The following is a 25,533-nucleotide window of genomic DNA, read 5'->3' as shown; positions in this document are numbered from 1 at the left end:
AAAGCCATACTGCAGAATCCAGAAATAAATTGTTTGCCCGACAGGCTCCTCTTCAGGACCTCTTAAATGAATTTTGCATTTCATTTCATTTTAGGTAGGAGGCTAAGCCCAGCAGTATAATTTTCAATGTATTTTACAAAAGCCTCTTTCATATTCATCACTCCATATTAGCCTTCCTTGGTCAAGGAAGCCTGTAGCTTTCGTGGTCTCAAATTAACAAAGGACAGCAATTATTACATTACAGTGGTTTCAGCAGACACACTCACTCAGCCTCCATGCAATGAATCATGGATAGAGGTCATTTGGCCCAGTGAGTCTGCACCAGCCCTCCGAAGAGTTTCACATCCAGATCCACCCCCTACGCGATCCCCGTAACCCCGCATTTGCCACGGCTAATCTACTTAGCCTGCACATCTCTGGTAACTACAGGGCAAATGAGCATGGCTAATCGACCTAACAATAACAGCTGCTCGAGTGTGCCATCAATCACAGTCTCTTCTCACAAAGACAGACAGACAGGCTTGGTAGCTACGTAGTATCTTTCAAAACTCCCAAAGCACTTTCCAATCAATGAATTACTCTGCAAGTGTGCTGTTGTAACATAGAAAGTGAAGCATTTATTGTGTGCACAGTATGCTTCCACGTAATGCAGTGCACACATATAATCTGTTTTTTAGCGAAGTCGATTGAGGAATAAATATTGGTGAGGATACTGAGAGAGTTCCCCTGCTCTTCTTCAACACAGTGCCAGGGGATCTTTTACATCCAACCAAGTGGGCAGACGAGGCCTCAAGTTAACGTTGCATCCGAAAGACAGCCCCAAGGCACTGCAGCACTCCCTCAGCACCTCACTAGAGTCCCAGTCTAGATTTTGGTGCTCAAAATTCTGGGTTAGGACTTAAAACTCACAATGGGACTGAGATGCAAGAGTTTTACTAATAGCTCACTTCAGACTTGAAATGCAATGGGGATGAAAGGTTTTTATTCTGGAGATGATTGCCATCAGGCCACTAAATGGACCAATTTAACATTTCAACAGGACCATTTTTAATTAGAGCCAGGATTCAAATTCCAGATAGAGTTTACCCACCTGAATACTGTCCTCATTAAACACTAAAATTTTTCCATTATCCCTTCTAGTTAAATTTATAGACTATGAGTAAATTTTCTCTTTGACCTTTAGAAGACCTTCAATAACAAATGGCATGTGACAATTCTCTTTTGGGAAATCGTATAAAAATCCACTTCTAAATTGATCCCTTTGTAAATTACAACTTCTGCACTGCTTTCAAAAGCAGATTATAAAAAGGGTCTGTGCTGTTCTGCTACATTACAGAGTTACTTAAGGAAAAATGCCAGAAGTGAGGCATTTTTTTGAGTGTTTTCGAATGAGAAATACTCTAGTGTTGTTATGTCAGTAAACATTATAGAGGAATATTTCCTTTCAGCAAAACTCAGCTGCCACCAAAACAGGAAGGGAGAAACAGCAAGAAAACCGATTTCTGCCAGTGTTGTCACCATTGCTTGACAAAGTGCTTCACTCTGCACTCCAAGCAGTGTTTGAAATGTAAATCATTCTCCGAGATTGCTTTTCCTCAGTTTTACATTGTTTTATAGCTCTAGCTATTTCTCACTAAAGGTTTTTGGGACTCAACCAATGCAAGGAAATGAGTACTTGTTTTATTTCAATACTAAACTGAGACAACAATAAATGTTTCCTATCACCATCTTTTTATCCACTTTCTTTAATTCCATGTAAGGTGTCAGACAAGGAGGACTCCAAAGACTTCATTCAGACCTGTACCATAGACCTCACTTAGCAGCTCAGTGTAAACAATCTTTGAATGGTGACTCTGTGACTTGGAATGGGATCAAAACATGTCCAATGGAAGAAGCACAAGATCATATCATAAGCATAAAACTGAAATTGTTGGAAAAGCTCATCAGGTCTGGCAGCATCTGTGAAGAGAAAGCGGAGTTAATGTTTAAAGTCAGTGACCCTTCTTCAGAAACATTAACCCTACTTTCTCTCCACAGATGCTGCCAGACCCATTGAATGTTTCCAGCAATTTCTGTTTTTTGGCTCTGATTGCCAGTATCCACAGTTTAAAAAAAAACAAAAAATAGTCATGTGACATTGTGTGCATTGCTAATGTGCTACAAAGGACCCAGATTCTGTAGTATCAGTTACTTGGTCAGTGAATGTATCAATGGGGCAGTGAAAACGTATGGCGAATGTGAACTGGAATATGAGAAAACATTCTTTTGTAATCTTCACAAAAAGAACTGCAACTCTCTGTGCATTACCAGGATGAGTGCTTGATATGAGTTCATTCCTCAGATTCTTAAGAGTGTCTGAAAATCTCACCATTACAGTGTGCTTAAATGTCAGCTGTTCCTCTGAGACCTGCGTTTGAAACCACACAGAATGAAGGATGGAAGTATTCAGCCCCTGTGCTAACTTTACACAAAAATGTGTTTGGAAATGCCAGGCTGAACTGACACAGAGCAGATTCAGGTTGAGGCCTGGAATAGGTCTCCTAGTCCTCAGTGCCCCCAAGTCTGCTTGGCTTGTTACTTACAACAATATTTCAAAAACCAAGTTGTGACCCTTTATTAAGGAACTACGGCATCTGTGAGGCAGGAGAAGAAAAACCCGTAAATGATCCACATTTCTCAAGTGAAGCATGAGCTTACAGCACAAAACTGCCTGAAATCTGGTAGGAAATAAAGACAATCACACTCTTGCGAAACACTTCATTGCAGTTCATTGCAGAAAAAAAGCAAAACATCCATCTTCCAACGAGCAGGAAGCTGGTGATAGAGTCACTGGACTAGTAACCCAGGGGCCCAAACGTGAGACCTTGGAGTGCATAATTCCTCAAAAGCGGAGTTGCAGGTAGACAGGATAGGGAAAGCGGTATGTTTGCCTTTATTGATCAGTGCCTCGAGCATAGGAGTTGGGAGGTCATGCTGAGGCTGTACAGGTCATTAGTTAGGTCACTTTTGAAATACCGCATTCAATTCTGGTTTCCCTGCTACAGGAAAAGTGTTGTGAAACCTGAAACGGTTCAGAAAAGATTTACAAAAACGTTGCCAGGGTTGGAGGGTTTGAGCTATAGGGAGAGGCCGAATAGGCCGTGGCTATTTTCCCTGGAGTGTACAGGCTGCGAAGTGACCTCATAAAGGTTTATAAAATCATGAGGGGCATGGATAGGGCAAATAGGCAAGGTCTTTTCCCTGGGATTGGGGGAGGTGGGGTCTAAATCTAGAGGGCATTAGGTTTAAGGTGAGAGGGGGAAGATTTGAAAGGGACATAAGAAACAACTTTTTCACACAGCGGGTGGTGCGTGTCTGGAATGAGCTGCCAAAGGAAGTGGTGGAGGTTGGTACAATTACAATATTTAAAAGGCATCTTTAAAAGATGGATACATGATTAGGAAGGGTTTAAGAGGAATATGGGCCAAATGGAACTAGATTAATGTAGGATATCTGGTTGGCGTTGACAAGTTGGACTAGAAATCTGTCTGAAAGCGAGTCTCAGAAGTGAAGGCCATGAAACTGTTGTCGTAACAACTTACCTGGTTCATGATCGTTGTTTAGGGAAGGAAATCTCCCACACCTACCTGCTCTGATATATATGTGATTCCAGACCCACAGCAATATGGTTGACTCTTAACTGCCCTCTCAGGTGGCCGAGCAAGTCACTTAGGAGCAGTACAATGGTTCATGCAAAAACCTGAGAAGTGCATGGACAGCATGTTTCAGTATGTGCTCAGCTGCAGCTTGATGAATAGAATGGCTTTTTACCAAAACAGAAATAAGTGACCCAGGCTGATACTGAGGACATTGCCTACGGTCGCTTTCAAACCTCTGCCTGGGCTGGAGGGTTTGAGCTATGAGGAGAGATTGAATAGACTGGGTCTATTTTCCGTAGATTGGTGAAGGTTGACAGGGGACCTGAGAGAGATGCGTAAGATTGCGAGGGAGATGAACAGGAAGGGACTCTTTCCTTTAGAGGGGTCAATGACCAGCAAACATGGAGTTAAGCTAAGAAGCAGAAGGTTAAGAGGAAAGTTGAGGAGAAACCTTTTCATCCAGACGATGGTGGGGATCAGGTCCAACACTGAGTCAGTTATGCCAGCACTGCCATCTTCTAGCTGCAAAGGGTTTTTGACAACAAGGGGCCTCTAGGAGTCAAAGTCTATAATGCCACCCTCCTTGACTGCAGCAAAACCTGGGCCATCTACTAGAATCACAGAACCACAGAAATAACACAGCACAGAAGGGGGACCACTCAGCCCGTCTTATCCATGCCAACCCAAAGATACCCAGATGCTCTTTCTAAACCCATCTTCCTGCAGACGGTCCATAGTCCTAAAGCTTACAGCACTTAAGGTGCAGATCTAGGTACTTTTTAAAAAGAATTTAGGATCACTGCCTCCATCACCAACTCAGAGCAAAGTCCAGACACACCCCATTATCTGAATAAAAAAGCTTTTTCTCACATCCTCTCTAATTCTTCTGCCACTTACCTTGAATCTATAATCCCTGGTTTTTGAACTCTCTCATTGGCAGGGGAATGGAGTTTGAGAGCCGCGAGGTTATGCTGCAGCTCTATAAAACCCTGGTTAGACCACACTTGCAATATTGTGTTCAGTTCTGGTTGCCTCATTATAGGAAGGATGTGGAAGCTTTAGAGAGGGTGCAGAGGAGATTTACCAGGATGTTGCCTGGACTCGAGGGCAGGTCTTAGGAGGAAAGGTTGAGGGAGCTAGGGCTTTTCTCATTGGAGCGAAGAAGGATGAGAGGTGACTTGATAGAGGTGTACAAGATGATGAGAGGCATAGATAGAGTGCATAGCCAGGGGCATTTTCCCAGGGCAGAAATGACTATCACGAGGGGACATAATTTTAAGGTGATTGGAGGAAGGTATAGGGGAGATGTCAGAGGTAGGTTCTTCACGCAGAGAGTGGTGGGTGCGGGGAATGCACTGCCAGAGGTGGTAGTGGAGTCAGATACATTAGGGACATTTAAGAGACTCTTGGATAGGCACATGGATGATAGTAAAATGTAGGGTATGCAGGGTAGTTTGATAATAGGTCGGCACAACATCATGGGCCGAAGGGCCTGTACTGTGCTGTACTGTTCTATGTTCAAAGGAAACAGGTTGCTTCTGTACTCCTCACAATGTTGTATACCTCAATCATGTCGCTCCTCAGACTTCTCGGTTCCAAGGAGAACAACTCCAATCTCTCCAAGTAGCTATAATTCTCCAGCCCTGACAACATTCTAGTAAATCTTCTCTTAACACTCTCCAGTACAATTACATCCTTCCTACAATGTGGTGACCGGAACCGCATACAATATTCTTCACCAGTTTCATCATTACATCCTTACTTTTGTATTCTATACCTCTGCCAATGAAGGAGAGCATTCCAGATGCCTTCTTTATAATCTTATCTGCCTGTACTGCTAACGTTAGGGACCTGTGCACTTTCATGCCAAGATCTCTCACTTTATCGAGCCTTCTCAGTATATTCCTGTTTATTGTGTAGCACCCCTTTACTGTTTGGCCATTACGTCAGACTTATCAGAGTTGAGCTCCATCTGCTCACCTCCACCAACCCATCTATATCATTTTGGAGCTTACAGCTATACTCTACACTATCCACCCCGTGGTCAATTTTTCTGTCGTTTGCAAAACTCCCAATTGTGCCCTGCGCAAGTCCAAAGCGTTAAATGTATAAAACAAACAGCAGGGATCCCAAAACCATGTGGAACACCACTTGATGAGGTTTTCCATTTGCAACAGCAGCCATTGATCTTTGTTTCCTGTTACTAAGTCAACTTTGGATCCAATTTGATATGTTACCCTGTATCCTGTGGGCTTTTACTTTTTTTGACTAGTCTGCCATGTGGGACCTTGTCAAAACGCCTTACTAAAATCCATGTCAATGGCATCCATAGCACAACCCTCATCTATCTTCCTTGTCATTTCCTTAAAGAATTCAATCAAATTTGTAAGGCATGACCTTTCGTTAACAAAGCCATGCTGACTATCCCTGTCAGTCCATGCCTCTTTAAGTGACAGTTTATCCGATCTCTCAGGACCATTTTGAACAACACGTGTCACCAAAGTAAGCCTAACTGGCCTATAATTTTTGGCATTTTTTTTGCACCCTTTTAAACAACGGAGCCACATTTGCATTCCTCCAGTTCTCCGACACCTCAAACTGTATCCAGTGAACGTAGGAAAATAATCCTTAAAACATCTGTTATTTCCTCCCCGACCTCCTTCAACATCCTAGGGAACAATCTATCTGGCCCTGGTGACTTATCCACTTTAAAGGATTCGAACTTCTCTAACCCTTCCTCCCTCAGTATGATTATTTTGTCCAATATTTCATGCTGCTCCTCTTGAAGGAATGACTGATGTTACATTAAAGATCCTTGAGTATTTCCATCAGTGGTCCCTATAAGGAACCTGGGGATCAAGCAGGAGAACTGCTGGACCAACACAAACAAACATTCTCCGTTAAGCTGAACCTATCAGTATTGGAGCCCTGCTCCTGAACAGCCAACTCCAATGGGCACGCCATTATGTCCAGATGCCCAGAAACCAGCTCCTTAGGCAAGTTCTCCTCTCCCATTCTCTGCTGGTTAACGCTCATAAAGAGCGACCAAGGAAAAGGTATACGATATGCTCAATGTCACCGTAATGCACAGTGACACAAACTGCTGACTAGGAGAAGAAAGCTCGAGGTGATCAGCATGGCATCTCCTGATCAATCAAGGCACAATCCACATCGACGCTCAGTGACTCGAACACACAGAGTAGAAAGGCGGTAGCACAGGAAGGAGAAGAAGCCAACTAAGAACAGCAAGGTCCACTTCCCAATGCAACAACATGTCACCACTGTGGAAAGACCTGTGAGTCCAAGATTGGGCTCCTCAGTCAGCTGAGGGCTCATCTCACCTGATAGACATCATCCTCCATTCTGAGGGACCACCAAAGACAACTCACATCCACCACAGGTTAAAAGAATTATGAGTGCAGGCCATGACACCTATTGGGGGTCTTAACTAATCCTGAATCACTCTTAATCAATGGTACCTGCTCTATCATTAGTTGTAAACTTCTACACTCACTGGCACTTGCTGTCCAAATCCTTTCGCCTTTCAGATCCACTTCAAAATCTTTTTGTTCGACTCTCCTAATCTCACTCTTCCAAGTTTCATGTCAATTCCCGGGGTCTCTATGAAGCACCTTGGTTGATTTTGACATTAAAGGCACTGCATAAAGTCCAATGATTCTCTGCAGACCCCAGTATTATTTGTCTCTACTATAGCACACATTATGATAGCTTGATTGCAGAATGAGTGACAGTAAAAAAACACATTTATAAATTACTGATAACACAGTGTGGAGCTGGAGGAACACAGCAGGCCAGGCAGCATCAGAAGAGCAGGAAAGCTGACGTTTCGGGTCAAGACCTTTCTTCAACTGCTCCTCTGATTCTGCCTGGCCTGCTGTGTTCTTCCAGCTCCATACTGTGTTATCTCTGACTCCAGCATCTGCAGTTCTTGCTACCCCTTTATAAATTGCTGGATGGACCACGATGGAGCACTGTGTTCAAATCTGGGCAGCCAGCTTTCGGTAAGACACGAAGCAACTTGTTACGTGATGACTCAGGAGAAAGTAGCCATCCTTACATCAGAGAATGAAAAATGAAGATTAGTTACACAAGTTTAAAATCATGAATGGTTTGGATAGAGTAAATTAGGAGGACTACTTTAAATGACAGAAGAATTTGTAATTACAGGGCACAGATTTAAGGTGCTTTGCAAAATTACTGAGAAAACTTTTTTTTTTAATGCAGTGATGATGATCTGGAATATATTGCCTGTAATGAGCTGTAAGCTGATTAAATAGTAACTTTCAAAATGGAACAGGAATAAATACTTAAAGGGAAACATTGGTGAAAAGAAAAAACAGGAAATTGGGACCAAATGGATTACTCAAAGAGCTGGGGAACAGTCATAACAGGCTGAGTGGTCTGTTCTGTGCTGTTGCAATTTATGATAGTGTTTGCAATATGGGGAAAGAAGAAACACTTATATTTTAAAAAAATGTATGAACAGATTAAAGAACAGCTTCTTACTTGCTGTTATCAGATTTTGAACAGACCTCTCATTTTAAAGTTGATCTTTCTCTATACCTTCTCTGTAACTGTAACACTATCTTCTGCATTCTGTTCCATTACCCTGCCTTTACTCACCGCATGGCTCACATCCATTCACCAACCAGCTTGCCATCTCCCTGGTTTCCCCACTCCTGATCCCTCCCTCCCTCACTCTCAGGGTCAGTGAACAGTGAGGAGGTACAGAGTGAGCAGGAGGGGAACAGTGAGGAGTTGGAAACACAGCAATGAGCTAATCACGATCCCAGGATCTGTATTCATTTAGAACATTTCAAGAGCACACATTCTCTTGCTTCTATTCTGTGATACAGGCACCTTGTCACAATATGGCTGGCAGTGATATTCTAACCACTATGACTGCATGGGAGGCGTGTAGCAGTCACAACAAACTCAGCTTAATTTTTAACTACCTTCAAGTTGGTCAAAGAAAACTCAGAAACTAGAACTTCTAGGTCTCTCATCTACAGAAGGTGAGAGCCACAATTTAAGATATTGTATTTGGAAAGAACAGAGCCAATTTGTGAGAGAGCTATCATGCCAATGTTTTCAGAAGAAGATAACAAATTAGACATTACCTTGCGCAGCAGCTACTGCGAAATCGTTTGGAATTGAGGAATGGAAACTCCAAAGCACCATAAACATCACCTGACAGCAGAAACAGAAACCATCAAGGCAGTGAGTAGATAGTCAAATCTTCACATCAATTTCACGCATTAAACAATTCAATTAGAACCAGAGACAAGAATTTGGGTGTTGCTGTGCATGGAAATGGTTTCCTTGATTCTTAAAGATGATAAATTTAGATACAAGTTTGGAATTGCTCAAGATACTGCTAGGGCCCAAGCACTGAACCCTGCACACACTATCAATCACCACCTGAAAAAAGACCTATTTATTCCCATTCTCTGTTTTTGGTCTGTCAAACAATTCTCAAATTCAAGCCAGTACGTTCCCTCTAATCTCTTGTTCTTTAAATTTTGCCCACTAGCCTCTTACACAAGACGCTATTAAAAGACTTCTTGAAATCAAAATACCCCACATGCACTCTTTCTCCCTTATATATTCTAATATCCTTAAACAGCTCCAGAAGTTTAGTTAAGCATGATTTTCCTGATAAGATCCTGATGATACAATGCTAAATTTCAGACAATCTCACTACTACACTAATATAATTGCCCTCACACTGTTCACTGTCCTTGGTCTCCTCTGATGTTCTGGTGAAGTTCTAATGCAAGATCAGGGAACAGTACTATATCTGTCAGTTAGATATTTTACAGCTTTCCAGATTCAACATTACATTCAATAATTTCAGATTATAATCTTGATACCCAATATATTTCCTTCCTTTGATTTTTTTTGCTTCTTTTGGTTTTTGGATGGCAACTGTTCATTATTCTGCCATTTACACCTCCTCTAGACACCTCTTGCTTTTACCTCTCATGTTCATACCTTCCTCGCATCATCCCTCATGCTTTTTAATCTTCCTTGCCTTTCAGCCATTTACAGACACCTTTTTGCTCTCTTTTCAGTCTCTTCTCTTTCATGGACTTAAACCCCATTACATTTCTAATATCATTGGTCGGAACTGATAACGGTTTCTCTTCCCACAGACACGGCCTGACCTGCTGAGTATTTCCAGCATTTCTTGAGATTTTTTGAAGTGACTGCTTGTTTGTTCCCCAATGGAGTTACTTAAATTGGAGAGTGAAATGAAAGGACAGTCAGTGCCAGGCCATGACTCCCAGTAGGAGAGCTAAGAATTAACAGCACAGAAATAGCCATTCAGCCCCAAAGGTCTATACCACTATCTGTTCTCTATACAAATCTCTCAGCCCCTGCTTCATGTAACTGTATCAGAAATAACCTTTCCTACCTCATTTACTGACTTATCTTTCCCTGCAGTGCATCAATGTCATTCAGCTCAACCAGACCTTGCTGTACCGAGTTCCACATTTGAGCAACTTTACCCATAAATATGAGGCTTTTCTAAGCCTATCCCACTACAAAATTACAACGGTCTGGATAGATTAGATGGAGAGAAACTGTTCCCACTCATAAAAGGATCAAGAATCAGAGGGCAAAGTTTAAAGTGATTTTTAAAGGGAGCAAATGTGAGGGGAGAAAAAAAACAATTTTCACACAGCAAGTAGTTAGGGTTTGGACTGCACTGCCTGAAGTTGGGGGAAAACAGGTTCAATTGAGGCATTCAAAAAGACATTAGAAGATTACAGACAGAAATAACATGCAAGGGTATGGGGAAAAGACAGGAGACTGGAAGGAGGTAATGCTGTTTGCTCGAAGAGCCAGTGCTGGCACAATGGGCCAAATGGCCTCTCTCTCCACACCGTAACACTTCACTGATTCTGAGAAGTGACAGAGAAAGTGTTATGTCGAGACCATTGCCAATCTCCTTTTTCTGATTTAAAAAAAGTGCACCATGCGAGTAAATATAAAATGTGTATCCTGTAAATGCTCAATTCATTTGAAAACTTAGAAAAAAACTCTGCAGGATTCTCAAGCAGGGTACTTATACAAATACGGTATTTGGAAACAAAAATATGTAATCAATGATCTCAGCTGAAGGACAAGGAAAGACTTTAAGTTTCAGAATTAGCCGCTAACCTTAGTCTTAAAAAAATGAAAGTTGCTTTAAATAAAACAGTACATGTACCTGAAAGCTGAGCCAATAAGATCAATATCAGCACACTGTAATCAAATGAAATGGAAATAAGTAGCAATACAAATACTGTGAAGCAAAAGTGAAACTTTGTTGCATGGCCTATTACTCTGGTTAAATATCAAGATAACACTTTAGAAAACAGGGAAGGGTAGTAAGTCCCCTTGCTGAGAGATCTTATACCGTCCATGCACAGTGAACATGAATTGGAAGACGAGACACAATAGACCTCCACTACTATGTTTTGGATAGGTTTACAAAAGGGTTGCAAAGACATTTCCACCTGATATAATTACAAAGGTCTATAGGATTAATGTTCTAGGACAGTTCCACTAACTCACAGCAATAAGTGAACAGCAATGGTCTTTTCCCTCAGGTAGCAGAATTCAAAACTAGAAGGAATATTTTTAAGGTGAGAGGAGAAGGATTTAAAAGATAAAGTTAATGCAGATAAAACACAGATTGAGTTGGTCAGAATTCATTTACAATCGAAGCACCTTCAACATGAACAGAAAAAAAAAACTACGAGCTGGAATGAGAGGAAATAGAAAGGGAGCTGTGAAAACATGAACTAGAAATCCAAAGTGAGGAAAGATAAAAAGATAAAGAGCTTCAAAGAGTTTAAAGAAACAAGGAAAGCTCTGGATTGCAAAGACAGAGGGAAGTCACAAAATTTGAACTGGGCAGAGAAAGATTTTGATTGCATCAACAAGTTTTTATTAATTCATTAACGGAATGTGGGCATCGCTAGCTAGGCCAGCATTTATTGTCCATCCCCGATTGCCCAGAGGACAGTCAAGAGTCTGGGGTCGCATGTAGGCCAGACCCTAAGGATAGCAGTTTCCTTCCTTAAAGGACCAGGGAACCAGATGGGTTTTTCCAACCTTCATATAAGCCTTCTGCCATTCGTGCAACAGGACACCCACAATGCCCTGCAATCCCTTACCATTTCGATAATATGCTACTTTTTCACTCTTCCAACCAAGGGAAAATTTCATGCTTTCTCATAGTGTACTCCATTTGACAGATCACAACTTTTAGCTGGAAGAATTGAAGACTGATTAGATTTAACCCCTGGTTTTGAGTTAGCACCTCTCTAGGGTGTCTAAATTCAGTGAAGAAAGAGCGGAAATGTATTTTGCCCTTTTAATAAAATTGTTACAAAGCTATAATGGCAAAAAGAAACATGGATGTGTTTATCTGTGTTGTTGGTCAGGAAAGCACTGGAGTAACTCTTACTGATTAGCAATTCACTAACAATGGGCTGAATCTTATATTTTTTGATCAAGTGTGAGCCATGTTGAGATTTTTGGAGGGATTTTTGCCATGAGGCTTAGTAGGTTTGCTTGCAACATCTTATCAAACTATCCTCTAACTAACCTATCTCATTCCTAGGGCAATCGTATTCCAATATGGCTCCATCTTGTCACCCGCTGTTCCCTGATCAACTGACTGACGTTGTCCAAGCACCTGGAGTGTTTTCCAAGGCTGTCCCTGACTTATTGTGCCCTAATCAAACTTCTTGATTTTACTGAGGCCTGATATCATCCTGATATATCATTATGGGGAGGCAATGGCCTAGTGGTATTATCACTGGACTGTTAATCCAAAGACCCAGATAACATTCTTGGGACCTGGGATCGAATCCCACCACAGCAGATGGTGGAATTTGAATTCAATAAAATAGCTGGAATTAAGAATCTAATGATGACCATGAATCCACTGTCGATTGTCAGGAAAAACCCGTCTGGTTCACTAATGTCCTTTAGGGGAGGAAACTGCCATCCTTACCTGGTCTGGCCTACATGTGACTCCAGACCCACAGCAATGTGGTTGACTCTTAACTGCCCCCTGGGCAATTAGGGACGGGCAATAAATGCTGCCTGGCCAGCAACGCCCTCATCCCCTTAATGAATAAGGGGGAAAAAAAAATCCACAGCAAGTGCTGGGTTTGTGTCAGCACTAAGCAGCACAGCAAGGTAGAAATAATATGAATCTGATATTTCTGGCTGAGTGACGAAGCACAAAAAGCAATGCAAGGCAGGGATGCTGTGAGCATCCAGGCAGGCTCAGAGGGAGTGAACACTAACCGTGAGCGAGCAGCTTGGTCCAGTCTACGTGTCCTTAGAGCAGCATTACCACAATACTTGTCAGTACTGCCTGAAATGCAGCATCGAAGTGCAAAAGCACCCTGAATGTGGATTGGAGATTTGCCATATTGGCTTTTAGAGGTTGGAACGTGGTGCCACTTAGACATTGGTGCCCAATGTCCAACATGGAGGTCTTTTGAAGCAAGCCAGGAACTGAATTTGTCAGGTACCCGCTCTGATTTCCATGTCAGGTTTTCTCGAAATCTGGCTTGTTTGGCTAGATAGAAATCTGAATATTAACAAGGCCAGCTGTAGCATTAATAAAGGTGCTTAAAGAGCCATAATCTCCCTTACTTAGCAACTTACTGTAGCCTAGTGAGAAACTTGCCATGCTGCCGATACAGCAAGATGCTCCTGACTTCTCAAACGATTCTGTCACAAATCTTCCCAAACATCTCCCCCTGTCACTGAGACTCCTATACAATTTCGCCCAATGACACAATTGAGACAGAAGTTAAGAATAACTATGTTATTTCCAGAAGCTTACCAGCAAAAGTGTAGATATCTGGTAAAGGGACAGTACCAGACTTTTCTAGAGAAAAAGACTTGGTATTTGATCAATGAAACGAAGCTATGAAGTTTGATTAAAATTGTGAAAATCTCAACAGCATCATCACTGGTTGAACTTACTGACAGGACTCCCAGGAATTAGGTGTCACCTGGAAGTCTAAAGTTTCTAAAACAAGGGAAGCAGCAGATTATGATGATTATGAATAATGCCACAAACACATCTTCATTTCCAAATCCGTACAGCAATTGGAGAAATAAGAGAAATGATACTGAATTATTCTCAGAACAGAGTGTGGAAACAGACAGTGTGGGACATAAAAATGACTCAAAGAGATCAAGATTTGGCTTTTGCCATAGGACAGGGCATATGAAGACTGGAAGCTGAATGCTAAGGCAGTAGTTTTGGTGGAAGAACATTGTATTGTTCCAGATAATTCTGCACAAATGATTAAACTTGGTACAAAATAACTAATGTACTCATAGCAGGTGTAAGTCTAAACACAAGTAATGGGAATTTTGTATTTGAAGGTGTTTTAGTCAATAGGTCTATTACTGTTGGGGAGTAATGCTGAAGTTGTTGATCAATGATGTAGATTTCACATTAGGGATCTCCAGCATCCATATTTCTTTGTCTTATTTCCTTTGGTGCACTGTCTACTTCAATGGATTTGCCTACCATCCCTGCAGGAGACAGTGCATTGTCATTTGTAGGGATGGTAGGTAAGTTCATTGAGGTAGACAGTGTACCAAAGGAAATAAGACAAAGAAATTTGGATGCTGGAGACCTGAAACAAACAAAAACAGAAATTGCTGGAGAAGCTCAACTGGTCTGGTAGCATCAGTACAGAGGAAACAGAGTTAAAACCAGTAACCCTTTCTCAGAACACCAAACTCGACTGCTCTAATTTGATCTCAGCACAAAATACAAGTTTTAAGTATTTAAATAATCTATCGTTGACCCACAATTGTACGGTTAAGCCAATTTTTTGAATGCAATGTTCTTTCAACATTTAACCAGCATGTGAAAATATGTAATACATTTCTGCCCTAATTATGGCTGAGTTGCAGATTAATTACTAAATTCTTCAGACGTCACTGAGCATTCATTTTAGAAACAGGTCATTGTATTGCAGCTAATGAAATTAGCTTCATGCTCCAAAAAGTTATTGGACATTAATCATGATTGATATGTTAAATGTTTTCCAATTAAGAACCTTCAGTTTTTCTTCCCCTTTACACTATTTCCCCATTGTACATACACTTCCGTTCATTAAAATTCAAGCAAACAGCAGGACTCAGTTGACTGAGAGCCAATTCTGAATTGGGGCATACTAGACACCTGTAATTTAAGAATCATTTAAATAACTTCTAAACTATTCTGAGGTGGTGATCTAATTAAACTTAAACAAGAGGCTGGATATTGTAGATTGTAGGTCTACATTTTCATTTTATTTCATATCCTGCTTTTCTGTTTTTAAAAGATGTAATTTGAATAAATCATTACCAGTCATTGACTAATTGCACTATCATTAGATTGTACCAGATAGGCATTAAACAGTTACTATAATGACACTGAAGTATCTTTGTTGTAAATGCCTGTTAGATAGACAAACCCAACATACATACAGGAGTATAGGACAGAATCAGAATAGTGGCCATTCAGTCTGCCATATATGTGCCTGCTCTCTGCAAGAGCAATTCATCTGATCCTGACTTTTTCTTGTAAATCTTAGAAACACAGACAGAAAAATCAAAGAACTGGAAGAGACAGACACAGTGATATACACACATGATTATTTGTTTGAGTCATAGCGTCATACAGCATGGAATCAGACCCTTAGGTCTAACCAGTCCATGCCGACCATGTTCCCAAACTAAACTAGTCCCACCTGCCTGTGCTCGGCCCATATCCCTCCAAACATTTCTTATTCATGTACTTATCCAAATGTCTTTTACACATTCTAACCGTGCCTACATTCACCACTTCCTCCGGAAGCTCATTCCACACACAAACAACTGTCTTTGCAAAAAGAAAAAAATTGCCCCTCAAGTCTTTTTAAAAATCTTTCTTCTCTCACCTTAAATATATGACCCCTAAGGAAATCCCCCAGCCTAGGGAAAAGACACCTGTTATTCGCCTCATCTATGCCCCTCATGATTTTATAAACCACTATAAAGGTCACCCCTCAACCTCCGATGCTCCAGTGAAAAAAGTCCCAGCATATCCAGCTTCTCCTTATAACTCAAACCCTCCATTCCTGACAACATCCTGGTAAATCTCTTCTGAACCCTCTCCAGCTAAATAATATCCTTCTTGTAACAGGGCAACAAGAACTGGGCACAATACTCTACAGGATGCCTCACCAATATCTTGTACAACCTCAGCATAACGATTCACTCCTATATTAATGCTAGCAGTGGTACAAATGACAAAAAAAGATAAAAGAGAAACCTGTAATTATAAATTACCTTCTTTCTTTACAAACAAACATGGAGTTTTGTGAAACTCCAGGAAACCAGGTGATAAAGATCAGAACAGAAGCCAGTCTTAAGACACTTTCTTAAAAGATCAATTTGTTTACAGTGATACACGTTACAAATATGTACCTCCTTACCCAAGAAGCACCTTCAGTCTGTTCCTTGTGTAGGGACACCAGTAAATGCTCGGCTAATACCCACCAACTGTGCAGAATTGATTACACTTATCAAAACAGAGGGGGCTCTTGTGGCACAGTGGTAGCGTCTCTACTTCTGGATCAGGAGGCCTGGGTTCAAATCCCACCTGCTCCAGAGGTGTGAGATAGCAACTCTGAGCAGGTTGATTAGAAAATATTTTAAAAAAAGTTGGTGACATCCATTTCAGCACTATGGTATGGAAAATATATTGAAAAAATTCAAGCAACCAGAAAAAATAAACTGAAGGTCATATATTTATTGGAATCTCAAAAGTTTCCTGATATCAAACGGAACACAATCTTGGTGGTTTTTGCAGTCATTGATTATTTACCTGTATAAGTAGTTTAAGAATTGCTCCTCAAGCTCGCTGCAAAATAGAAAGAAAGTCAATATATTTCTACTGTTAAACCATTGTGACGAGGTTTCAGCACCAAAAAGTATGTTAAATACACCGTTTCTGAATGTAATAAGTGAGTCATGTTCCTTAGTAGCAGGTAATATATTTTCATCACATAACTCTTAACAAGGTAACATTATTCCAGGGAAAGGATTGGGTTTGCTCATGCGACGTCACGGTCAAGAATAAATATCCTTCACCATGTATGGCAATAAAAAAAACTGCATAGTTCATGAAGAATGGAGGAAAAGAAAACAATTTTCTGGTCAGATTGTGCATTATATTAAAACGTGTATATATAGTACCCCTAAACCTTATAATGAAATGTAGTTTTTCTGTTAATAACATTTTTGAAGAAGTGTTTACAATTAGACAGCATGCATCTGAGCCCCAGCTTTATGAAGTCCCTATTCTTACCCACCTTGTAAAGGGAAAGCCTCAAACAGCATCTTATGTTCTGTCAGTTGCTCACTCTACCACAAAAGCTTTGGGTAAGATTTGCGTCCTTTGTGCTGGAGAGTAACGTTCACTCAATGTTTTTTTCCCCCCACAGATGACTTTGTTGATCCCAGCATAAACTGGCCTTTCAAAAAAAAAAAAATTGCCCTTGCTCTGATTTGATAATGACTCCTTGTGACAGAATGTTTCTGTACTTCTCATCTCTTTGTCATACAACCATTTGTGAGCCACTAGGCCCTGTCCTCACCAGACTCCTATTCATTGGAGTGTTTCTGAATAAAGCACAAATTTTTAACTTTTTACAGAATATATCAAATCCAAGGCCAACGAAGCTACAGCGACACTTCACTGAATATCATCACAAGTCTGCTATTATAATAAATTTTGTTCAGAATATCTGACTCAAAGCTGTCCTAGCAGGCATTTGGCTCGGTTATGCAGGAAAGCCAATCACACAGGGGCCAAAGATAATGTTTCAAAGACAATCTCAAAAGCTCTCAGAAAAGACTGTGCCATTAGCATTAAAACAATGCCCCTTTTCTGACCTAAATCACAGAATCCCTGCAGTGTGGAAACAGGCCCTTCAGCCCAACAAGTCCACACTGACCCTCAGAGCATCCCACCCAGACCCATCCCCCTATAACCCACCTAATCTACACATCCCTGAACACTATGGGCAATTTAGCATGGCCAATCCACCTAGCCTGCACATCTTTGGACTGTGGGAGGAAACCGGAGCACCCGGAGGAAACCCACGCAGACACGGGGAGAATGTGCAAACTCCACACAGACAGTCATATTGATCCATCATTAAAAATGGTGTCATGACTTTGCAATAAACAAGAACAGCCACCAAGAAGGAACAGCAAAGAAGGAGATGGCAGTTACTCCAACTAACATTTTGGTCATTCCTTGAAGAAGTAGGTGGTAAAGTCTTTATAACGTGGGACAACCGGGAAGTCTTGGATAGGGATCACCGACGCGTGTGACAGTAATCAGCTGAACAAACCTACCTTAGTGAATACGACTTTGTTAGCTTCTGAAACACTTTGTACCCACCTGTAGCAGAAGGAGAACACAAACATTACAGAGCACTCTTAGCAATATCACATCATCACACTGAAGAATTGACATTTGTGCTTTACTTTATACCTGCCCGCGCAATCTGTGGCCAGACAAAAGTATGTTCAGTTTAGTAAATTCATGTGACGAATTAATACATCCATGGTAGCAATTTTAATAAACTGTGGGCTTTAAATGGCGAGTCATAATTATTACTTTAAATACAACATGTATAACATGCTCCCAGTTAAACATCCAAGCAAAGCTCCAGCGCACAAACAAATCAAGAGCAGAAATTCTAAGCTGAAATACTCTACAGTGCAGAGTGAGGCCTGCATCAGAGGTTCTGTTCTTACAGTTACAAACATTCCATGGTGCAACTTGAAATAAAGTTTTCCCAAGTGCCCTGGTCAACATTTCATTACATCACCCCTTAGAACACAGAACACAGAACATAGAACAGTGCAGCACAGTACAGGCCCTTTGGCCGACGATGTTGTGGCGACCTATTACCCTACTAAGATCAATCTACCCTGCATACCCTACATTTTACTATCCTCCATGTGCTATCCAAGAGTCGCTTAAAAATCTCTAAAGTATCTGACTCCACTACCATGACTGGCAGCGCATTCCACATGCCCACCACTCTCTGTGTAAAGAGCCTACCTCTGATATCTCCCCTATACCTTCCTCCAATCACCTTAAAATTATGGCCCCTCACAATAGTCATTTCCGCCCTGGGAAAAAGTCTTTGACTATCCACTCTATCTATGCCTCTCGTCATCTTGTACACCTCTTTCAAGTCACCTCTCATCCTTCTTCGCTCCAATGAAAAAAGCCCTAGCTCCCTCAACCTTTCCTCATAAGACCTGCCCTCCAGTCCAGGCAGCATCCTGGTAAATCTCCTCTGCACCCTCTAACGCTTCCGTATCTTTCCTAATAATGAGGTGATCAGAACTGAACACGTCTCGGATTCTCCAGCATCTGCAGTTCCTACTATCTCTGATACAATATTCCAAGTGTGGCCTAACCAGAGTTTTATAGAGCTGCAGCATAGCTTCATGGTTCTTATACTTGATTCTCCTGCCAATGAAAGCCAACACACCATACGCCTTCTTTACAACCCTATCAACTTGGGTGGCAACTTTGAGGGATCTATGGACGTGGACTCCAAGATCCCTCTGTTCCTCCACACGGCCAAGAATCCTGCCATTAACCCTGTATTCTGCATTCAAATTTGACCTTCCAGAATGAATCACTTCGCCCCTTATTGATATTGTTTTTTAAAAGAAGCATTTAGATTCAAGGTGCTTTATTTGACAGTTGTGGTTAGGTGCTGCATGAATACAAGCCTGTAACTTTTCACAAGACCTTTAGATCAAGTCAAAAATGGGTATAAAAGCTCAACTTCTAGACTTTGGAGATCCCAACTTTAATTTCTAATCTGCAAACAGCATTAGAAGGGCTAAAAATTGAGACTGTTCTACCAGGATTAATTTGTAGTATATTTACCCATGGTTCCATTCCTGTTCAATATTCAGCATTTTCCTCTCTATTTATAATGTGTATAAATGATTGCAAAATCAGAGCAGAAATAAAATGCCTAAAGCTTGCAAACCAGAGTGGGTTGATGCTCCAAAAAAAAAAAAACAGGAAATACATCAAATTTATAAACTCTGTGTATTTCAGAGGGTGAGCTGATTAAATGGCAAGTATTTTTGAATATTGTTAAAGTTAAGACACCAAAACTAAAGAATGAGAGGGTGGGATACAAGGGAGATAGCTGTAGATGAATAAATAAGTAGACATTGCTGAAAAGAAAAACCACATTACTGAAGCATTTTGTCTTGAAGGTAGGAGACAGAGGGTAGTGGTAGAGGGTTACTTATCAGACTGGAGGCCCATGACTAGTGGCGTGTCACAGGGATCAGTGCTGGGCCCACTGGTTTTGTCATTTGTATAAATGATGTGGATGTGAATGTAGGAGCTATGATTACTAAGTTTACAGATAACACCAAAATAAGCAGTGTAGTGAACAGTGAAGATTATCTCAGAGTGCAATGGGATCTTGATCAAATGGGCCAATGAGCTGGGGAGTGGCAGATGCTGTTTAATTTAGATAAATGTGAGGTATTGCATTTTGGTAAAGCAAACCAGGGCAGGATTTATCCAGTTAACGGTATGGCCCTGGCATGTGTTGCTAAACAAAGAGACCTAGGAGTACAGGGGCTCCTCTACATTGAAAATGGAGTCACAGGTAGACAGACTGGTGAAGAAGGCGTTTGGCATGCTTGCCTTCATTGGTTAGAACACTGAATATAAGAATTGGGATGTCATGTTGTGATTGTATAGGACATTGGTAAAGCACTTTTAGAATATTGTGTTCAATTCAGGTCGCCCTTCTATAGGAAAGACGTTGTTAAACTTAAGAGGGTATAAAAAAATTACAAGGATGTTGCTGGGACTGGACGGTTTCAGTTATAGGGAGAGACTGAATGGACTGGGGCTATTTTCCCTGGAGCGTCGGAGGCTCGGGGTGACCTTGTAGAGGTTTATAAAATCAAGTGGGGCGTGGATAGGGTGAGTGGCCAAGGTCTTTTCCCTAGGATGGTGCAGTTCAAAAGAGGGGCAAGATTTAAAAAGGACCTGAGGGGTAACTTTTTCCATGCAGAAGATGATGTGTGTATGGAACGAGCTGCCAGAAGAAGTGAAGTAGGAGGGTACAATGACAAGATTCAAAAGGTACCTGATGAGTATATGAATAGAAAGGGTTTAGAGGGATATGGGCCAAATGCTGGCAAATGGAACTTGATCACATTGGGATGTCTGGTGGGCACAGACGAGTTGGACCGAAGGGTCTGTTTCCATTCTGCATGACTCTATTCAAGTTCTATACTGTAGAGGACGATAAGTTGCATGTGTATAAAAGTTGCCAACTGTGTACAGTTCAGGCAGGAAGACAAAGATGGATACAATCAGCAAAAATGAACTTGACACATTGTCAGAAACAAGAGGTATTCTGCTCCATTGTGATTCTTAGTCCTGTACCTCCTGCAGAAGGTTCTCATTTGGTGCATCCACAAACCTGCTTGTGCATACCCAAATGCACAAAATGTAAAAGATGTTTAAGCCAGTTCCACCTGCTTAGACAGATGTTTAATGTACTTACCAGTCAGAACTATCAGGCCAAGAGAAAAAAGGGATGACTTTGCTACAGGCACTCCTGAGGGGCAATTTTTTCCCCACATAGAGTGCGGTTTGTATGTGGAATGGCCAGAGGAAGTGATAGATGCAAGCACAGTTACAACATTTAAAAGACAGTTGGTCAGGTATATGAACAGGACAGGTTTACAGGGATATGGGCCAAATGCAGGCAAATAGGACTAGTTTAGTTTAGGAAACGTGGTCAGTGTGGATAAGTTGAACTGAAGAATCTGTTTTTGTGCAGTATGACTCTTATATGATAACGTCTTTCCCATACAACCTGCTGTGCACTGACTCCTGGGTCATTCTACTGACTTCACAAAATACAATGAAGATAGCACAACAACACAACTATCTAAGCCCTTGCTTTACCGAAAGCTAATTACTCCTTTGGGCACACTTCCACAAGCAACGTATACGTCCCAAGTTCCAGGTTTTTATTCACGTGGCCATCCGTCATGAGTTAGGAGACAGTCTATTCAGGCAATGGCAGTGATTACAAAGTCTGACTTATCGCACCACATGGCCACTATCAAACAGACATCAATACACACTGTCAAAAAAATGGGAATATTTGCTAACTTTTTCCCCCTTAGTCCAGAGTTACATGTAGTAAATAAAATATTGCACAAACCAAATCTACTTTCTCTGCATCACAATGGCCCAGGTTGAGGTATGTGGTGAGAGGTGAGAAGGAGCACTTTCCAAAAAGAAAAATTAGTGGGCTCCACAGGTATCAATTTTCATTGTTCCAACGTGATTTTAAATGTTGTTGTGTCTAGCAATAGTCAAAGGTGCAGGCAGCCTGGTCAGCCAATAAGATTGAAGAATTCTCACCAGCAGAGAGTAAAAAGGTTCTTTAATTAACACAATTTATTTTACTTTATGCAAAATATGACAACAGCGTGACATCCACATGTAGTAAGGGTGGAAGTGGAAACATACTTCTAAAAAAAATAAAGTAATTGTTTTTAGGTAATGGAAATTTTAAATGTTCTGCTGACGGAATGGCACATAACACTTTGAAAATTACCGTCTCAGAGGACATAAGAACGAACTAGGAGCAGGAGTAGGCCATCTGGCCCCTTGAGCTTGCCCCGCCATTTAATTAGATCATGGCTGATCTTTTTGAGACTCAGCTCCACTTACCCACCCACTCACCATAAACCTTAATTCCTTTACTGTACAAAAATTTATCTAGCCTTGCCTTAAAAACATTCAGCGAGGTAGCTTCAACCGCTTCACTGGGCAGGGAATTCCACAGATTCACAACCCTTTGGGTGAAGATGTTCCTCCTGACCTCAGTCCTACATCTGCTTCCCTTTATTTTGAGGTGATGCCCTCTAGTTCTGGTTTCACCTGCTAGCGGAAACCTCCCTGCCTCCACCTTATTTATTCCCTTCATAATCTTATACGTTTCTATAAGATCTCCCCTCATTCTTCTGAATTCCAATGAGTATAATCCCAGTCTACTCAGTCTCTCCTCATAATCCAGCCCTGTCAACTATGAACTATGAACAGGACGCAAGGTAGTTCAATGGTACTTATGAATTAGTATGTAGTTTAAAAATGATACACCTCTTTGAACATGGCTTAAGATTTTTTTTACAGCAAGAATAATGCATTAAAAAGTTGAAGTTCACAACAATTCATCAATTTTGTTGATTGAATTTGTGAAACGTACAATAGAACATCCCAGCATCACTGACAGTCAACAGCTTATTTTTGCATCCAACTGAACAAAGACTGATGTCAGCTACTGCTCAGGGATAGAAAGAACCACCGAAGCTGGAGTCAGAGATAACACAGTGTGGAGCTGCAGGAACACAGCAGGCCAGGCAGCATCAGAGGAGCAGGAAAGTTGACGTTTCAGGTTGGGACCCTTCTCCCAACCCGAAACATCGTCTTTCCTGCTCCTCCAATGCTGCCTGGTCTGCTGTGCTCCTGCAGCTCCACACTGTGTTATATCAGAAGCTGCTGTCACTTTAACAGGACAATAATGTGAGCACTGACAGTTGTACCATTATCACAAGCTCAAATTCTGGCTATTTCAATCGGTGTATCAAAATTACATTGTTATCGAGTGCAACCTCGCTGCAAAAAAGGGATGATAATACAAGCCTGATTACACCATTTAAAAGACATTTGGACAGGTACATGGATAGGTAAGGTTTGGCAAGATATGGGCCAAATGTAGGCAAATAGGACTAGTTCAGTTTAGGAAATGTGGTTGGCGTGGACGAGTTGGGCCAAAGGGTATATTTCCGTACTGTATGATTCCATGACTCTATAAAACCCAAAACAGAAGATCTTGAGCAATGGCCAAACCTTCCCTAATTATTGTTTTCTCAAACTGCCAATAAGTGGCTCAAGCCTCTCAACCCCACTCCACTCAGAAATAACTGGACATCTCAACAGCCTCCCCATTTGCCTGGAAGCTTCACATTCTGCTGTAGCTCATTCCTTTCCTGCCACATCATTCCCCTCTGCCCATACCAAATTTTATTTGGACTGAAAAGCTGAAGGAAAGATTACAAATTTAAAAATAGCTTTTCTTTTTAAATTCATCTGCCTCCTGAGTCATAATGAACTCGATTCCTTGGAAAAGGGGCCACACATCTATCAGATTTCACTAGGACCCAGTCACTTTGTTGGTTGAATTTTACTACTGATTTTATCTTAAATCAAGGTGCTCCCTTGTTAAATCTAAACGAAGATCTTTAGAAACAGCTCAGAGTTTTAAAGAATACTATGATGACAATACATTAGCACACCTCACTTGGCCAGTTTCCAGGACTAATCTACTTTATCTAACAAGTTCAAACAGATTGCCCAGTCACCAGCACAAGCAATAGAAAATGAAAAGATCAATCATCCAGGTTTTCAGATCATAGTAAAACTGATTTTGCCAGTAATTATACATGAGCTGCTTTGAGTTTTAAATCATCACCGAGGACTTTTCTTCCCCTCTCTCCTCTCCTGCACTAACTTATGACAGCACCCAGCCTTACAAATAGCAGCTTTTGAATAATGGCTCTTACCACAGAATAGAAATTGTGCTGCTCAGGGCTTAGTCTTTATATTAACCTTGCAGCAATAAAAGGGAATTACTGTCAGAGACTAGGCATTGAAAAATTGTGTACATTGACTAAGTGTCTGGTTTCTGAAGATTTTCTGGAAGGCACTGATGGAACATGATTTGCAAAGCTTTATCACTTTCCTTATTCAGCCAGGGAATGCTAACAGGTCATTTGATTATGACCATATGGGCACTCCTTTCTGCTGGGTGTAACAGATCCCATGACAACATTTCAAAGTTTACCCCAGTGATCTCGCCAATGCTTGGTTCATTTTAGTGATGTCAGTTGAGGAATAAATAGTCATCATCATATTGCTACTCTGGGATCTTGCTGTCCACAAATTGGCCGCCACATTTCCATTGTCGTGTGACAAAATTTCAAAAGTACTTCATTATCTATAAAATGCTTTGGGTAATGCTTGAAAGGCACTGCATGACTGCTAGCCTTCCTTTTGCTTTTTGCAAAATTTACTGTTGAACAACCAGTGCTAAAGCCAAATATGGTGGCCTTTGGGAACAAATTACTGCAGATGCTGGAATCTGAACTGAAAACAAAAAATGCTGGAGATCACATCGGTTCAGGCAGCATCCATGGAGAGAAAGCAAGCTAACGTTTCAAGTCTAGATGACCTTTAGCTATCACTGACTGACATCATTCAAATCTGGATGCTTCCCGGTTTCTTCTGCTGAGCAGCACACTGTGTGGTATATTTAATCGGAAGCATCAGGGCAATGTGGTACAATACACTGTGACTCTACCATCTGGTAGTACAAGACCTAAAACTGTTTCCCAAATTGAATAATGTTTCCTACCAAGTTCAAAAGCAGAAATTGCTGATGCTGCTAAATTTTCTGAGTAATTTGTGTTATTGTTTCTGATTTCCAGCATCTGCAGTTCTTTGTTTTTTTTTTGTTCAGTGTTATATGTTAATAAGTTGCTACCTACACAATGAACTCTTATTTTGCATCGCAATCTTTGTCCAATACCTTCAGGATTATTATCTCATAGCTCCCCTCATCCATATTGCTCGTTACTTCCTTAAAAGGAGTCTAATAATTGGGTGAGAGATAGTAGGAACTGCAGATGCTGGAGAATCCGAGACAACAAGGTGCAG

General features: G+C 41.1%; 1 protein-coding gene across 4 annotated transcripts in view; it reads right to left on the bottom strand.

Annotated features, from left to right (window-relative positions):
* LOC109935618 (transmembrane protein 241) overlaps positions 1-25,533 on the bottom strand; it is a 126,689-nt gene that overhangs the window by 52,207 nt on the left and 48,949 nt on the right. For 2 of the 4 annotated variants that reach the window (XM_020534262.2, XM_020534260.2), the window contains exons 9-12: positions 18,087-18,132; positions 16,549-16,584; positions 10,876-10,910; positions 8,780-8,849 (exon numbers count right to left, since the gene is read on the bottom strand). In XM_020534262.2, the coding sequence (XP_020389851.1) occupies positions 8,780-8,849; positions 10,876-10,910; positions 16,549-16,584; positions 18,087-18,132 (187 nt within the window). Of the gene's footprint in view, positions 1-3,631; positions 3,740-8,779; positions 8,850-10,875; positions 10,911-16,548; positions 16,585-18,086; positions 18,133-25,533 lie in introns of those variants that run through there. The other 2 variants (XM_048595569.1, XM_048595568.1) reach the window with 2 other exon arrangements.

The sequence above is a fragment of the Rhincodon typus genome, chromosome 4 (assembly GCF_021869965.1).
Source record: "Rhincodon typus isolate 14 chromosome 4, sRhiTyp1.1, whole genome shotgun sequence".
Taxonomy (NCBI): domain Eukaryota; kingdom Metazoa; phylum Chordata; class Chondrichthyes; order Orectolobiformes; family Rhincodontidae; genus Rhincodon; species Rhincodon typus.
The sequence above is the reverse complement of the archived record's forward strand: the minus strand, read 5'-3'. Positions and strand labels throughout refer to the sequence as shown.